This window comes from Microtus ochrogaster, linkage group LG2 (assembly GCF_000317375.1).
Source record: "Microtus ochrogaster isolate Prairie Vole_2 linkage group LG2, MicOch1.0, whole genome shotgun sequence".
Lineage (NCBI taxonomy): Eukaryota > Metazoa > Chordata > Mammalia > Rodentia > Cricetidae > Microtus > Microtus ochrogaster.
In genome coordinates, this window is record NC_022028.1 from 5,819,117 (window position 1) to 5,830,542 (window position 11,426).

Below are 11,426 nucleotides of genomic sequence, written 5' to 3' on the forward strand. Positions count from 1 at the left end.
CTGGCTTCCCCAGTAGAAGCAGGAATGTCGTCAGGAACATAAAACACTTTCAGTCCTCTTCAGAAAAGCAGTCACTGCATTCTGCATAAATGTTTCGTGAGGACAACTAAACCGAGCTGTCTCTTGCCTGACTGGGTTTTCTAAAGGCTCATGACCCAAAGTCACTTTCTGTCCCTCTTTCCCTTGCTGAGTGTTGAATATTTATGTGCTGCTCACACTTGTGAGTACATGTGCAAATCACAGTCCAAGGCAAACTTCTGAGGTGGGTGAGAAGCGCTTCCAGTCACCTCTGTCACGTTGTCGTTTTTGAGTAAAGAAGTGTCCCGCTACTTTCTCCCAAAATTCTCTGTGAAAATTATTCCATCTACCTGCCTCCACAATAAAGAATCAATAGTTGGTAAGGAAAAAGCTTTATAACTTCCTAAAGATATAGATGTTAGCATTTGGACTTAATCATTCGTTTCCAAAGAGAAGACATCAACTATCAACACTCTGACAGGCCGCCCACATTTGTCACGCAGGCCTTTCCCACACACCCTTTGGTTCAGTCACTACAACTTCCTGTTGTCAGCTCATCCCAGTCTTTGGCTCTAAGCAACTAATGTGCCCCTCAGAAGTTGGACTATTGAAAGCTACTGTCTTAAAGACTAAGTTTCCATCCCAAATTGTAGATCTGGTCCCTTTGGCAGAGCAACAATGGCAATATTGTCACTAATTTATAAATTTTTATGATTATTTTTATTTGACCATGTACTCAGAGGGTAAAAACAAATTAAAGTTCAAAATGTGGTAAAGCAGAGTATCAGAAGGTAGAGTTCCATGTCTTCCTGGTGGTCTATCTCTAATACCCCCTATTAAAGAGAAGAAATGTTGAAGAATACCTGTCCCCAGGTAATAACTCAAGAGGATCAGAGACCCTGAAGTCTTCCCTGCTTCCTCAGTCTAGACAATGATTTGATATGCGTTTTCCATTTTTTACTCAAAGACAGGGTCTGCATAGACACAGAAGACCACCCCGCCCCACAATCCTAGCTATCTCTGTACTCACTTAATATTGGACCTCTAGGGAAAATAGTTGTGGACTTTGAAGGTCTCTTATACTCTGTGCAGCAGAAACATAGATGTTTCTTTTTCAGCATAGATGAAAAAGACCAATGTTTAAGTGTCAATTCCTACCCTGCTGCCTGTGTAAAGGTGAGTGGCTTCCCAGGCTTAACCTTACTTGAACCCATGTCTTAATGTAACACAGAGAAAGAATAGAAAATACCTGAAAGAGTCTGACAGAAAACAAAGAGAGGGGAATGGGTTATCTATCACCCTCTCCCACACTTCTGCCTCAGGTCTTTGATTTTAACTAAGAGTGTTGATGCCCCAGACAACAGTGGCCAGTAATCTTTCACAAGTATTTATGGTTGGATCAATGCCACATAGAACACTCCTGCACTGATATGGATTTAATCCCCTCAAAAGAAAGTTCACAATCACTGATACAGTGATTACTTCAAAATGCACAGGATCAAAACCTAGAATGCCTCTTGATACCTGTCCGTCATCTAGCCCATACGCATCTGATGACTTGGGTTCAGAAATTTTGATGATCAGAGAACAAAATCCTCCTAACCCAAGCTCCTCAGGAACTCAGCTCCTCCCCAAGTGTCAGCTTAAAGTGCCATAGCTTTTTAAGACAAAGAAAATACAATGCATCTCCAGCTTCTGAAGTTTACCTAAAGTCTTCCAAAGATTTCTTCTTCGTTGCTCTCAAACCACCGGTCTGGCAGCAGGCAAATCTGTAATCAATGACCTGGTAGATGATCGGATTGTACATCGCTGCAGATTTGGCAAGGAGGGTGGGCACCACGGAGAGCTGTATGGGAATGGAGTCTGGCCTTCCAAAAGCAGACCACACGGAGACCACTGCATAGGGAATCCAGGCAATCAGGAAGCCAGCACAAATCAGCATTGCCACCTGACACAGGGAAAATGAGAGACAGTGGGATCAAGAGAATTCATAAACAATCCAAAGTGTTGTGACAGGCCTAAAGGAGGGGCAAGTCCTTCATCCCCTAAAAAGTCCTGTTTTGATCACAGAGATTGTGTTCCATTGACTTCTGAGAAGTTGGCACAATCCTTATCCCATTTGCCACATCCTGTCTACTCTCCACTTTAAAATTCCAATGCCCTCAAAAAGACTCAAAATATAACCCTATAATAGTGTCAGATTCTGCCTACATTGGGGCAAGAGATCATAATAAAATGATACCAGTTCTCCTGAGCTTGCCAGAGTCCTCAATCCACGTTCTCTTGCAGACCTGACAGAAAATAAGTCCATCTTGATGAACTCTTAAATCATCTCCACTGGCCTCAAGAAACTGAGAAGTGTTGTCCTAATTTAAAATTCTAATGTGCACTTTCTTCAGAGATTTTCACTAAATGTTGATTCTTCTGGTTCAAGTTTTTCACAAGTTAAGAGGCTTGGATCACAGAAATTTCCCAGATATAAAAGACAAAAAGAGGTTGCGGAGCTTCAGCCAAAGCAACATAGAAAGTTTTCTCTCATGAAATTAAAATAATCTCTTAATATTTTCAGACCACAGAATAATTGCAAATACAGTTTAAAACACCCTCATAAGTTTTCACCTTGTCAAACTCAGTCCTTTTAGGTATAACCCTAACTAGTACCCTACAGCTGCTGATCCTAACAGGTATCTTAGTTCAGGGAAGCAAACAGTTTTGGCAAACGCTTTGGACAAGACCCTAAACATGCCCCAGTTCCTGAGTGGTCTTCCAGAGTATAAATAATAGCAGAGCACAGCTGGATATGGTTTTGGTGTCAGCACGAAAGAGAACAAGTTTGTTTCTTATTGGAATAAGTAAGAGCTTCATGGAGTATGTTGTACAGCCTCTGCACTTGGGCAAGGTGAAGGGATAGCAGCAAGAGAAGCTGCGAGGAAGGTACCCCATGTATGAGTGGAATTTGTCCATGTGCAAATGAGGGAACCACGGAGATGTGGACAAGCTGCTCAGGGAGGTGAGGCCGGGAGCAGAGAGAATACACGTGTGTTCAGGGTTTTGTAAAAACACATTGCTGAGTTCTCTCTTACTGCCATGTGCTCTGTAGCTTGCAGAGGTTTATGAACAGAAACATGGAAGATTAGCCCACAGGAAGAAATTGCCTGGAGAAAACAGCGAATAGACAGACCACTATCCATTCAGCCAACAAGTAGTATTGAGAGACTGTGTTTCATGTACAGGACACCGGAAGGACAAGCAGACACATCCCTGCCCACCTAGAATTTCCACTCTAACCAGATTAGTTTAGACAAATGTCAAACAGAAATAAAAAGGTTTTCAGTGAGACTACTAACCCTAGGAAATGAAGTCCAGGGTCGGTTTTTTTTTATTTTAAGTGGCCTATTTCGGAACCTATGTAAAAGAGAGCATCGCTAACTTCTAAATGTCCTTACGCTGTTGTTCTTCCAGTGAGCTAAATAATAAAGCTGAACCTAAATCAGCACTTTAGCGTGCTTTTCCTTTCGTTGGTCAGCATTCATTTTAATTTTCCTTGGCATCTCTCTCCCTAGCTTCGTGAAGTTGACATAACAGGTAGAGCATCACTCAAACCTGACTAACAGTCATACTAACTGTACTCACTGACTACAGAGACAGGAATGAGAGATCTAGCTTTCCTCACTTTTCCTTGAGAGCTTCCTCAGAACTTGGGAAGATGAAAGAACGGTACGAACAAGGGTGTCATTGTGTCTTCCTCCCACCATTTGACCTAAAAAGACAACAACCATTCCTGATACCCTGCTCATGATGTGCTACAAAGAGATGTGAGACCTAGCATGCTGTACAAACATGTTAAATTACGTATAGATGCTCTTTTGTTTAAGTGGCACAGCTGGGTGCTATTCTCAGTAATAAACCTTGTGTTTGTGCGTCTTCTATGAGCACACACATATGCATGTGCATTTCCATGTGAATTAGTAGGAGCCTGACTGTTATACACAGGGAATGATTCAAAACTTGTCTGTCTGTGACCTAAAGAGCATCATGAGTGTGAGATTTGTTGCCATGGAAACCTACCTTTGCAAGATATGTAAGAATGAAGCATGAGGCTGAGTTTAGGGATAGGACACTTGCTTAGCAAGTGTTCCATCTCCATCCCCAGAAACACACACACACACACACACAGAGAGAGAGAGAGAGAGAGAGAGAAGAGAGAGATTTCTGGGGTTGCAGAATTTAGAATATTGCACTCAAGAATTTCAAGGCTCAGGAGGCTCAAGAGACAGAGACAGGGTCACAGGTCAAAGAGAGCAGCCTGTGCTTCCAAAGAACTCAAGTTCAGTTCCCAGCACTCACAACCACTCGACAGTCCAGCTCCAGAGAATCCAGAGCCTCCTGTGGCCACGGGAGGTACCTGTGCTCACCTGTGCATATCCGCACACAGATATACACACATACACATGATTTAAAAATAATAAATCTTCAAAAAAAGGAATTTCAGAACTCATCTTCAACACTAATGGCAGGCAAGAAACTCCTCTGCAATGCTGTTTGTTCCACTCTACAGAGAACGAGAATCCCCAATAGATGAACCAAAGGAGCCAGGACTCAATCGAAGGCCTTGCGATGATGCTTCAGCTATTAAGCTGAATCTTTTTCTCTTCCATGTCCAACACTTATAGCCTGGTCTGACTAACACACACCCTCTATTTCTCTTTCTGAGATCGCTTTTCCATCATCCCACAGAAACCTACCCAGAAGTCCTTTCTCTTTGATTTAGTGTGACTTTTGTTTCTAAAGAGTAGATGCCCCAAGGTGCCCAGTAAAGGCCCCTTTTTTCCTAAATTAAAAAAAAACAAAAACAAAAACACTAGCTACAATAATAGAGCTTGTGTTAGCAGCTGTAAAGCCCCATCTTTGATTCTAGGGTGAGTCACAGGGTGATCTTATGCCATCTTGAAAACCATTGTCTGTACCACTGCCAAAGCCATTGACAAAAAACAGGTTAGCACAAATCCCATCCTATTTTCTACTTTTATGGGAATTCAGTAGGAACAGGGAAGGTTTATATGTTTTCTTTTCTTAAAAAATGCAGAAGACATGGATACACTGTGTTGTTTTGTTTTGTTAACACAGCCAGTTAAGTACTGTGGGGCTTCTGGCTTCAGAATAAAACACTATCATTAGAATCAAGTCTAAAACAAAAAGAAGGGGCAAAGGTGAGAGGTGTGGAAAGAAAAGCACATGCGCGTGGGTAAAAAGTCAAAGCCAGGCACATCCATTTCCGTTGACCTCATTTTAAATTATATTGCACAGAATGTCAATCATTCAGGTAGTAAATCTGGGCCAGCGAAATAAGTCCCAGCGTAAAGGTGCTTGCCACCAAGCCAGACAACCTGAGTTTGATCCCAGAAACTCAAGTGGGAGAAGGAGAGAAGCCATTCCTGTAAGCTGTCTTTTGACATCCATTCATGCAATGTGACAAACATGGGCACAAACACACCAAAAGGAAAAACAACTAAATTAATTAATGTTTAAGCTTCTATCTATCATGCACTTTCTGAAACCTTTGTGACATTTTCCCAGAGCTTGGACTGGGCTTCAACTTTTCCTGAGTTCATTCCTCACTTTACCCAATCCAATCTCACTCCAGTTTCCCGACATTTAAACCCCAGGTATCCCCAGCACCCATCGCTCTTCCTAGGCTGTTTATTTTTTAATAACTTCATCTCCATCGCCGTTTCTTGGTTCACTGACAAAGCACTAAAAGCTCTGGTTCTTAAATTAGAACAGTTTTGTGGGAGGCAATTCACAGAATTCATGTTTAGCTTGTACAAAAGAATCACACATCTGCAGCTTGGTTCATTTTAAATAAGTCTTGCTGCAAAAGACCCAAGGACGCCAGTATTCCCCAGCTCTGGTTGAGGGTGGCAGTAAGTATTACCAAGTAATGGTGCCTACATGTGTTCAGTCCCACTAAGTTAACTAACTAGTTAACATTGTCTTAAGATGAGGGGCTGAGCTTAAAGATTTAAAGCTATCCATGATTCTGAATTATCAGAGCAGGCAACAGTTCTAAGAAGGGTGGCTCCCTCCTCTCGGTGTGAGGGACATGGTAGAAGGATGCGGGGTCTTTGGCTGTGAGATACTGTATCTCTCCATGGTCCCAATCCTATTTAGCCTCACTGTCTCTTAGAAGAACAAAACTCTATTGCTCTATGCACAGCCATTTCAGGAGTCCAGTTCCTCCCTCCAAGCTCCTCTGCCCAGATCTGAGTCAGGCTCAGCTGCACGCGTCCTTGAATAATGAAATCAATGGGCGGAGGCCATAGGATTGATGTGAAAGGAAAAGCATGGAGGAAGGAAAGGAGACAGAACAAACCCTCCATCCATGTTTGAGTTACATCACCAAGAAAGTGATAGCAATGTGAATTTGATGGCTGAGGTGAAATCAGTGTGCCAAGAGAAGGGTAGTAGAGGGTCCTGCCCACTGCCGGACACTGTGTAATTGACCTATGTATGGGATGGATGAAAAGACCGAGATATATTATCAGAGATATATTAGCAAGTACATAGATCTGCTCACAACCAATTAAAATTAGATTAAAAGACAGTAATGCCATTTCTGGGACAGCTGCCTTCCATGTGTGAGTATGCCTGTCACTAAGTGATACTACCAAAATGCAGAAAAGTAAAAGGCCAGTATGGAGGCATGCCAGTGACCCTAGTACTCAGGAGGCAGAGACAGGAGGATGACCATGAGTTCAAGGCCAATATTTTTTTCAGAATGAGTTCCAGGACAGCCTATACTATAGAGTATATTATTGAAGAAAAAAAGTAGAAAGTAGAAAGGGTGAAGGGAAGGGGAAGAAATAAGTAGGAAGATGGGGACCCTGACTGCTGCCATAGCTTTTTGTACCTCGGTTCCCTCGTACAAGTGTAAAGCCAAGAGAAAGGATCCCTGTGCTCTCAGGCCATCTTCTAAGGGCTCAGGTCATCCAACAACCTAACAGGTCTGCTTTGAGCTCCTTTTGTTTACCCACAGAGTGACAGCTGAGGTCAACTGTCTCACACCCTCTTCCACAAACTTGCAAAGAAACTTCTCTGGAGTCTTTGGGGGGGGGGGCTGCCATCTGTTAGCCCTGGCTGCGATCCAGGCAGAAAATATGAGCTCATGCTTAAGAAAAAAAAATTCCACACTTTCCAGCTGCAATTTTTTCAAACCTTAAAAATACCGCTACTCTAAAAACAAGCAAAACCCAAGACCGAAAAAGAGGAGGCAAATTAGGTCGCTCCTCCTCCTGCTCATCTGTGTTTGGGAGTTTTAGTCTAAAACTGAAGATGATGCCCCCAGACTAAGCCACGGCCTGACCTAATGAATGCAAGATAGTTTGTAAGGGCCTGATCAACAGAGGAAGGGACATGGTGGAGATGTGGTCATTATAGGCGAACCAAGCTCCTTAGATGGGACACTGTTGCCAACAGGAAAACAAACAGCTACAGGACCCAGCTAGTATTACTTCAACAACCGCAACAGGCCTTGAAATGAGCCAACGTGTATAACCAGATGGGCAGAATCTCAGAGTTTTGAAGTTAATGACAATGCCATTGGACTTGCTGTTCCTTCTCTCTCTGTCCCACACCTGTTCACAGATGTGAAAAGCTAAGGCCTTACTCTTTACATGGTTTGCCCGAGATGGGTCAGACCAGAGTAGGTTACAGCACTGAGTTCTGCTGAGTGGAGTAGAACTTATCAAAAGGTGTAGATCTGGGCAGGAACCTGGCCCTGAGACTCAGGAAGGGATGGCACTCAGGCTCCGGCCACCGAGTGGTTCTGATTAGAACACACCACCTTGGGTGAGGAGAACTCGGGCCCTGGGTGTGCCGTTACCACACCCTGACGCACATGAGAATGGCGGGTGACAGGAGTATAGCTGTTGGCTTTTTCTACACTTCTGACTCACATAGGTAGCTCTCATCCTTGCTCTTCCAAAACAATTAAAAATGTTGGCGATTTCTCAGAACAGGATTCAAATACTGATGACCAAAAGTCAATAAGAAATGTTAACAGTGTATTCTCTTGTGGGACAAGTGGGAATATTGGAAATAACAAGGACTTTGAAATTCTTTTTTTATTATTATGTCTCTCTGGCCTAGTTTTTCTTTCCTTCAGCAAATAGTTACTAAGCACTTAGCATGCTAGAGGCAATGTGCTGGGTTCTGGGGACGGGAAGTGTTGGAAGGATGCGGTTTCCCTACAGGCCCTATTGACTGGCAGTAAAGAAAGGCATCGAACACCAACCACAAGAGGAGTTTACAATTGCAAATTAATTAAAAATTTGACAATTCCCATGAAGTAATCATAGTAGTTCAGTAAAACATTCTGACAGGAAGACCTGAATTCCATTTTTAAAACCCTTCTCTGAGAAGTGGCCTGTAACCTTGGGAAAGCTAAAGAGAACAAAGAGAAAGAACTAATTGGTTTTAAAAAGAGCAAGTGCTTCTATTAACTGTCCTTGGCTTCACATAGGGAGTCCCCGGAACCCGATACCTCACTGATCAATGGGTTAATCAAGGAAAGAAGCCACTTGAGAAAAACTGAGTTCATAGCTAGGGTTTTGTTTTTGTTTTTGTTTTTTTCTCAAGAAAAGGGAAAGAATGAAGTGAAAAGTCCCAAAGAAAGAGATGCTCAAGCCAGAAGTCAAAGAACCACTTCACAGTTAGCAAGGTAATTAGGTTGCTTTAATGATGTATTCAATGGAGGCATCATGGTTACCATCTAGCAAGTGTCGGACTGCAGAATGCAGACCCTAACAGATTGCAATGCGTGTCTGTACCTCATTCATTCCTCTACAAAGAAAGAGAGATAAATGTTCGGCTCAATATGACAGGTGCCACTAAAGGAAACATGCCAAATGCCCTGGTGCCCTACAGTAGGAAATTTAGACTCTCTAGGACAGTTGAGGAGGGGTGCTTAATAATAGTGAAAGGGACAGGAAGAGAAATCCAGGGTCTGGATTAACTGCAGGTCTGGACAGAATAGCTGATCAGTGTACATTAAAGAACAATTCCAGAGTGCCAAAGTATTTGGTACAATGTTTGAAAAACTCATGTGCCATTTCTAACATTATGTCCAGTCACAGCACTGCCCCCCTTATTAGAAGAGCCACAAGAGGTTCAATGCACTGGGCGAATAATTTTACCAGCAGAAATATTTGCCCCATGCAACAACTAAGCATTCATTTTTCGGCATCTCAGTATCAAAATAGAATTTTTAGTTAGTTGAGCATGATAGAGTATGGCTATAATTCTGGTACCTGGGATGTGGAGACAGAAGGATTGCGAGTTCAAGGCCAGCCTCAGCTACATGGTGACGTTAAGGGCATCCTGGGCTACATGAGATAGTGAAGAAGAAAAAAAGGAAGGAAGGGAGAGAGGGAGAGAGGGAGGGAGAGAGGAAAGGAAGGAAACTTGAAACCCACATGAGAGTAAAAAAATAGTTGAGAATAAAGGCTTTTCATTTTTTTACAGTGAAAACCCATTGAGTGTCCACAGCTAGGGGCCTAAGTGATGCTGAGAATGCACAAGAAAGTACACACTAGTTTTCCACCCCAATAGATGAAATGTCTATAGTCCAAAGACAAGAAAGGACCTCAGAAGGGGTGAGAACAAGTCCTGAACTGGCCTTTCTCAGCTGAGTGCCACAGATCAGGGCTGCAGAGAAAAGCCACAGGGCCCTTTGCGTGTGTGAGAAGGTACAAACCGAAAACACATGCCTTCCTCATCAAGGTCTTAGCCACGTCCAAAGTGTCCCCTGTATGGGCTGCAGAGGCGAGGGAAGCAGAGTTGAGAGACTGCTTACAGAGGCCTTGGGATTAGGGTAAAGAACATGCAATGTGCTACAGAGGAAGAACAGAAGGAATTAGATACCTCAACAGAGTCAGGACAATGAACAGCAAAAACCTGGCTGGATCTCCAACCAACTGGGACCGTGACACTTTAAAGACCTCTGCAGGCAGCTCTGAGTAGTCGGAGAGAGCCTGTGCTACTGAACTTACCCTTATTGGCCAATAATAAACCATGCTTCGGAAAGTATATGTATTCAGAAAGGTGAGGTTAAGTTGAGCCACAGAACCAGAGAGTGCAAACAGATTGTGCACTGTGTAAACAATACACATATGTTTAGACAAATACACCCTCTACTTCCGTTTGTAGTCTGTGGAAGTCGGAAAAACCATCAACAAAAAAATAATTAGAGAAGCTGCCAGGCTTGTAGACAGATGCCATTTCAAGTTTTCTAGATGAAATCAGACCAAAAGAGGACAGATCAAGATAACAACCCAGCTAGAACTACTTAAATAAATTTATTTTGATGCTAAAATCTTGGCCGGCAGCCTTGAAGTTAGACACTTCTAGATCATCGTGGCGAGTGGCAGCTCTGAATGAGTGAGAAGCTGAGCAGTCCTGAGCAGGGGCTGAAGGAAGGGAAGGACAGATAAGGGCCCTGGGAGCTTCTTCTTCTACTTCCTTCAGTAGAAATGTGTTGGAATTGGTGTCAGTGTATAACGGATATCAGGGAGGTTCAATGCTTTTCTTTCTAGGTTTAATTTTATTTTATGTGTGTGGGTGTTTGCCTTCATGTCTGCTCAGCTTGAGCATGTATGGTGCCTGAGGAGGCAGAAGAGGGTGTCGGGTGAGTTGTAGGCTGCCGTGTGGGTGCTGGAGGCCAAACCTGGTTCCCCTGAAGAAACGGTGTTCCTAACTGCTGAGCGGTCCCTCCAGACCCAGGTGATACTATTCTTGTTACACAGTGAGAAAATGGACTCAAAGGAGCTGGGTGTTAAAGCACAAAGATGGACTCAACAAGTTGTTTTTACTCATTTGTCAATGGGTGTGTGCATTTGTGTGTGTGTGTGTGTGTGTATGTGTCTCTGTGTGTGACAATAATCATCAAAAAAAGGAAGGCTATCAACTTGAGAGTGACAGGGGATATGAGAGGATTGGAGGGAAGGGACATGGTAGAGACTGGAGGAAAAAGAGAAAGGGAAATAATATAATTATATTTTATTTATATGTAAAAAATCAACCAATCCATTAATTAAATCTAAAGAGAAGCTAGGTGTCTAGTGCCAGGTTACAAAGGGGAATGGTTATGATGGAATTCAAACCCTCATCCTTGTCAAATTCCATATTCTTTTCCCTTTACTACCACATGTAAAAAGCCACCAGCTGTATTCTCTCACCTTTACCATAATATCCAACCATTTCAGAAGCAATCTGATAAGCTGCTTCAGCAGACAGTGTGGATGGTAGGAAGTCCTTAAAATGCCCAGCAGAGTCCAGCAAAATGGTATGAGCTCTAAAGTATCTTATGTCATGATTTCTATAAATGTATCTAGGTAGGTAGGTAGGTAGGT

General features: G+C 42.8%; 1 protein-coding gene across 1 annotated transcript in view; it reads right to left on the reverse strand.

Annotated features, from left to right (window-relative positions):
* Positions 1 to 11,426, reverse strand: part of Opn5 (opsin 5) — a 57,444-nt gene that overhangs the window by 21,283 nt on the left and 24,735 nt on the right. Inside the window, exon 6 of the mRNA XM_005359789.2 lies at positions 1,725 to 1,966. Within this exon, the coding sequence (XP_005359846.1) occupies positions 1,725 to 1,966 (242 nt within the window). The remainder of the gene's footprint in view (positions 1 to 1,724; positions 1,967 to 11,426) is intronic.